Raw genomic sequence first — 6203 nt, forward strand, 5'->3', positions numbered from 1 at the left:
ACATTCTGATCGGTTTACTTTTTTTTAAAATGCGTCGTATGGAAAAAAAAATTCCTGAATGAGTCTCTTCAAGAGATACATTGGGATGGGGACAAAAAAAGCTCCCATTTTTTCCTAAATAAGTTCCAATGCACCCCTTTTCTCCAATTAAATTTCAATCCACCCCTTTTCTCCAATTAAATTTCAAAACAACTCCTGATCTCAATAACCCTGTCTGCACGCAGATTCTAGTAATACATCCGTAATTTCATTCTCAGAAGAAAAGTAAAAGCTTATGAATAAATTTTGTTAATATTCGATGTTTATGCAAAAGAATTGAGAGGTCCGCTAATTTAAGAAGAGAGAGCCATAGTGCCATCCGCCAAAAATGACAGCCAAACAAATCCTTCGTTATCATCGAATCTTTTCACAGTTCATTTTAATAGCTTCTTTATAAATCTCTCTCCTTTCCCTCTCCCAATTTCATTGCTCTCTTTTTAACCTTCCTTTTCAAATCATTAAAACACATAGCCTCCCATCCATCTCATTCCCATCATGTCGTCCTTTGTTTCGTTGCCACTTCTCACGACGCTTCCCTGCACCCCCTCGACGAGAAATAAGAGTACTATTTTGCATTTGAGTAGTCTTTCTGCAAGAGTGAGTCTCTCCCCCTCACATTAAACATAAACTTCTATTTTTTCTCATTTTTTAAATTTAATAGTGTGTGGATCAAATTTGAGTTATAATAAATCAAATCATAAGGACTAAATTCTAATTATAAATTTTAGAGATTAATTTCCAACATTTTCTGATCAAATTTGTACTTTAACGAAATCAATTATCACCGATTTAATATTGTAGGGTTGAAATTGTGCAGGATGGTACTTTGTTATGTGGGCAGAGGCTGTTTTCCAACATGAGAATGGCAAAGGCTTCAAAAGGAGCATCTGCACTTCCCACCTTCAAATCAAATATTTCTTGCTCCCTAGTACCTTTCTTAAAATTCAACTCTAATTTTTTAGCCTATATTATACGCATATGTACATATACATACATATCTACTGTTTTATAATGATTGTATTTGGCTTCCTTATTTTCTAACTATAATTTTTACCGTTCTTCAAAAAATTTTTGAACCATTGGTTAAATTCTATAAACAATTCAGAATTTGAAGTACTAAAATTATGGCTATGATATTTGCAAAATTTACACTTTTAGGTCACAGTGTATTTAAATGCAATCCCAATACAAATTGACCAAACAATAATTTAATAAATTTCTTTGATTTAATGAATCTAAAAACAAAATAATTGAATCTGGATAAACAAGTCATTGTTCTATTTTTTTCATTTTATATAGATATATAGATAGATAATCCATACTAAAAAATCTAACTGAAGTATAAGAACTTTAAAAAATCAGTCAATTATTTATATAACTTTCCAATCTAATATTTTTTTTTAAAAAAAAAGAACTGAAAATATAATTTTCATTATATTAAAGATTTCAATTCTTTTAATTTTATATTAGGCAAAATTTAAGTTTCAAATATACTTTACAAAGATGCAAAAGAAAAACTACTACTACAAAAAATAAAAAAAATAAAAAAATAAATGAATTTGTTTTACTAATGAAAAATAAAAGAAAATGGACCAAACGGAAGAGTAAAAACTTCTAATCCCCCTGACCAATAATCCTCTCTTATCTATGAAAATTTTCAGAAAATTGTTATAATTAGATAATGGAACTTTGATTTGACTTAATTAGACTAGTTAACCATTTTTAACCACAATATTTAGATGTCTATTACAAATGTTTGTGTAAATGTTGATGTGAGAGCAGAAATTTAAAAAAGAAATAAAAAATAATTACAAAATAATATAAAATTTAGGATTATTTTGAGGTTAAATGATGTAAAAATTATGAAAGTTTTGGATAGATAAAAGAAAAAAAAAACTCACATCAATTGAGTTTAATGAAAAAGTTTGAATCAGGTTTAAATTCAATTTCTTTATAAATGAAAATTTTGGATCGAAAATAAATCTAAAAATTAGAAAAAATTGAAAATTAGAAAAAGTAACCAATAAAAAAAGACTTAATCCTATAAAACTATAGATTTGTGTGTAGGACTAACGTAGTCAATTAAAAAAATTGAATTTTTCTTGAAATCTCAAAATTTCATTGATTCGGGGGATTCAGAATATTCTCCAAATAATATGAAAATTTCATCGAAATTAGGGTAAAAAGAAAATTTCCCCGATAAAAAATTGGATGGAAATTTTAAAAACCATGCTTATTGCTGAGATAAAAAGTTGTTTATTTACTGCTACCATAATTAATAAATAATAAGAAAATAAAGAAAGGGAAAAGAAAAAGCTTCTGAAGATGAATGGGCATGAAAAGTTATAAACAAAAAGAACCAAATGGGAACATAACAGAAAGGAGAGAGAAAAAAAAACAAAAACAAAAAATGGTTGTTTTTTTAGTTAAGGGTGGAAATTAAGATGGGTGTGATGTATATATGTGCAGGCCCAACCAGAAACACTGCAAGTTGTTCAAGAAATAATTGCCAAGCAACTCTCTCTGGAACAAAGCGCAGTGATCCCTCAAACGAAGTTTTCTGATTTGGGAGCTGATTCTCTTGACACCGTGGGTGAACTCTAAATTTTAAACCAACAGCAGACGATTACAAAACAACCGAACTTATACTATAAACCCATTACTAACATTGAAAGGAATACTCACAGGTTGAGATCATGATGGCTTTGGAAGAGAAGTTTGGAGTGTCCATTGGAGAAGGTGGAGCTGAGGGCATCTCTACCGTTCAAGACGCTGTCGATTTGATCGAGAAAGTCAAGGCATCCTCTGCAAGTTAAACCAACACAGCAACATATCTATTCATGCCTTCAAATCCCAATAATTTTGCATTAGATTTATGGTTTTGTTCATCTTTAATTCAAGGAAGTTGTTTGTGGTTCAAAACTGATTCAAAGTGACATGGAAAACAAAAGAAAGAAGAGTTGCAATCTGAATGAAATAATACTATACATTATATACACATAATTCACAAGTTTATTGTTATAGATTACTAAGAGCCAACAGAACACTAAGAAATTCAACCTCCCTCTCCGTGAAGAATATTTAATGCCAGGTTGGTTGATATTATATACGTATATATACATTTATATCTTATATACAGTTATTTGGCTGCTTCCCTTCCCCTTCAATGATCGAATCCATACGAAGACACTTAATCGAGATCCTGCAATATATGCAAAAGACTAAACGTTAATCTTATACAGACTCCATAATAATTCACAAAAATATAGAACACTCTTGATACCCTTTTGATATCTCTATCAAAAGAGGAAATCTAGAGGGTTCCAAAGAAACAGAAATTTTTTCTTCGAAGATAGAAACATATTTTATTATTTATATTCCTTAAAAACTAGAAGGAAGAAATTTATTTAGTAACTCAAAGATGAATAAACCGTATCCTTAAGACTTAATTACTTTATCTTTTAAAAGCATTTTTGCGGACATTTTTCCTTTCGTTAGATTATGAGCATAATTATTTTATATTGTATGATTCAAACAAAGAGAACGTTATGAATCATATTCTACAGAGGAATCTATCAATTGAAGCCATATCTTTTAAAATCTTATTTCGATCAAGATGAAGAAACGATGCATGCAAATCCGAGTACAGTAGATGCAAATTGTTTGTAAGTGAACGGGCGATAAGTGAATCAAGAAACTAAATGTCTAAACTCATTACTTCTAATCGTCTTGTTCCAATGATTCAGCCGACGATCTTTTCCATGGGAATCTCTTCAGATCACATTCAGGCGTCCCCGCTGCATGGAACAGAAGAAACAGAATTACACATATAACAAACTGGTCAAATTTCTGAATAACTTTCATTCCGTCGGTAGCGTTAACCGTTATTTCTTCAATTTTCCGGGAAACACAATCTGTGCAGGTGGTTTCCGAAGGCAATATTTAAAATCTGAATATGCATACATTTAATTGCAAAAAAGATCAATCTGATAGATCCAAAAAACATGAAAACTCACGAGTTAGAGGCGTCCGCGGCGAGGTTATTCCAGAATCGATCATCCTTCCATTACGATCATCCAAGAAGTTCCTGAAACCGGAGTTGCCCCTCGTGAGAATGGTGATGCTCCGAGTTACAGGAATGTCACCGGAAATCTTAACCGGAGGCGATTCCGAGGCCGAAACAGGGTCATACTTGCGAAGCTTTCCGAGGCCGGTGTCTGGCGTAGGGCCAGCAAGCGTTTCGTCCCATAACTTATGCAGAAAAGTAGTCATGATTTCCTCTGCAGCAAGAAACCAGAAGACGCAAACAAAGAATTATATAAAATACAATGTGCAGGTTTTGGAGAATTTTGTTGATCGAAAATAAAACAAATGTACCAGCAAACAATTGCGACGGTTACGGAAAGAGAGGTTGAAGACGAAGAAATTGTAATAGAAAACGCAACGGAGGAGGAGAAAGGGTTTTCTAGGGTTCTTCCCTTACAACCGTAAAAACATTTGGAGGGAATTATATTGGAGGAAGAACGAAGGTTGCTCAGTTCCGGCTAATATAGCAATTCTTTATTTAAACCATGGTTATCCAAAGGAGAGGTCTTAAAATTCTTAATCTTAATTCCTTTTGGATTTTTAGCCTTTTAAATTTTGTTTTTCCCTTTTTTTCTGACCAAATATATGTACATATCTTTTAGTAATTTCTATTTTTTTAGTATAATAAATAAATATGAGGGTGGAAGATCGAGCTTTCAAATCTCAATTTAAAGTGATTTTTTAATTTAATCATATTAGTTAAAAGATTTTATGAAATAGAAACTAAATGTTTTAGATAACTTATCATGTTTTAGTACTTGATAATGAACCCAATGTAACAAGATAAGACAATGTATTTTTGTTTTTTAAAGTAAAAGTCAAATAATCGAATATTGACATATTATGTTGATTATTTATTGTGTTGTTTAAAAATGTAAGTTGTCTCAATGAGGTTGTTTGTGATCAATAATATACACCTACTGTTGAAGATTAAAAATTTATATTTTGAAAACTTGATGATTAAAAATATGTACTTTAAAAACTCGACATCCGTATGCATGTATTCATAAAACTCAATACATTTTGAAAATTCATAGACCGAATGCTTGTCATTTTTAAATTTCGAAGATCACAGGAGATTTTTTTGGGAAATATTGTCTCCCTACCAAACAACTTTATTTAGTTGATACAATTAAAAGGAATGATGGGACAGCTCACCCACCAATTTTTTTTTTTTTTATCAACCATAAATAAAAAAACACGTTTTAATTGAAAATAATGTATCACTGTTTGCACGAGATTTTTGGAGAAACGTGTTTCGTAGTGTAGAACTTGTGTTGATGTTGATTTGATTTGGATGTGGTTCGATCTTTAGTGTTTGATCCTCTAATACTCAGTTGAATGTGTATGCTTGCAATTGACTTAAGGAAGCGGAATGCGTGATGTTCTTGAAGTTGGAGTCTTGAAAGAATCTGTAGCTTCAGGGGTTTGGGTTATAAAGCACAGATACAGATATCATTTGTTTTATATATTTTTTAATATACATATATATTTCTAAAAAAACGAGGATACTGATACATTTAAGATACATTTTTTTTTCTTCTTAAAAAAAATATAAGATATAGATAAATTTAGCATACAAGTTAATAACAATAGCACAAAATATAATACAAACACTAAAATACAATACAAAAAAAACAACATCTAAGATGTTGAAGTACAATAGTTAATAAAATGCAATAGAATAGTGACTCATGTTACAAAGAAAAAGGGAGAAGTATGAAGATAAATGAAGAACTTTTTTATTGAATTGTTGAAGATATCCAAATGATTTATATTTTGGTGGACTTTGTGGGGACTCGAAGATGAAGATTAGATGATTATAGGGTTTGGTCTTTTATTTATTTTTTTCCTTTTAGTTTTGGACTCGAGTAGTGAGCTTTTTAAATAGGTTACCTAGTTTTATATTGGGAAAGATTAAATAAGTTGATTGTCTTTTTTTAATTAAAAAAATGTAAGCGTAGAAATAGATACGTCAAATCGTGTGTCGGATACGTATCTGGAAGTATGGAAGTATTGGTATCTAATATGGATTCTTTGCCTCATATGAAGTATATGTGCTTCATAGGGTCTAGGAG

General features: G+C 30.7%; 2 protein-coding genes across 2 annotated transcripts; one reads left to right on the forward strand and one right to left on the reverse strand.

Moving 5' to 3' along the window:
* The first annotated feature begins 410 nt into the window (after positions 1-410).
* Positions 411-3039, forward strand: LOC120085517 (acyl carrier protein 1, chloroplastic-like). Its single transcript, XM_039041535.2, has 4 exons — positions 411-636; positions 857-967; positions 2509-2628; positions 2727-3039. Exons 1-4 carry the CDS (start codon positions 535-537, stop codon positions 2853-2855), a joined length of 462 nt encoding a protein of 153 aa, XP_038897463.1. The 5' UTR covers positions 411-534; the 3' UTR covers positions 2856-3039.
* Positions 3008-4649, reverse strand: LOC120084488 (dormancy-associated protein homolog 4-like). Its single transcript, XM_039040284.2, has 4 exons — positions 4417-4649; positions 4056-4319; positions 3758-3836; positions 3008-3241 (listed from the first exon to the last, which is right to left on the reverse strand). Exons 2-3 carry the CDS (start codon positions 4309-4311, stop codon positions 3760-3762), a joined length of 333 nt encoding a protein of 110 aa, XP_038896212.1. The 5' UTR covers positions 4312-4319; positions 4417-4649; the 3' UTR covers positions 3008-3241; positions 3758-3759.
* Between the last annotated feature and the right edge of the window lie 1554 nt (positions 4650-6203).

The sequence above is a fragment of the Benincasa hispida genome, chromosome 9 (assembly GCF_027475165.1).
Source record: "Benincasa hispida cultivar pf3 chromosome 9, pf3_genome.v1.1, whole genome shotgun sequence".
Classification (NCBI taxonomy): Eukaryota; Viridiplantae; Streptophyta; class Magnoliopsida; order Cucurbitales; family Cucurbitaceae; genus Benincasa; species Benincasa hispida.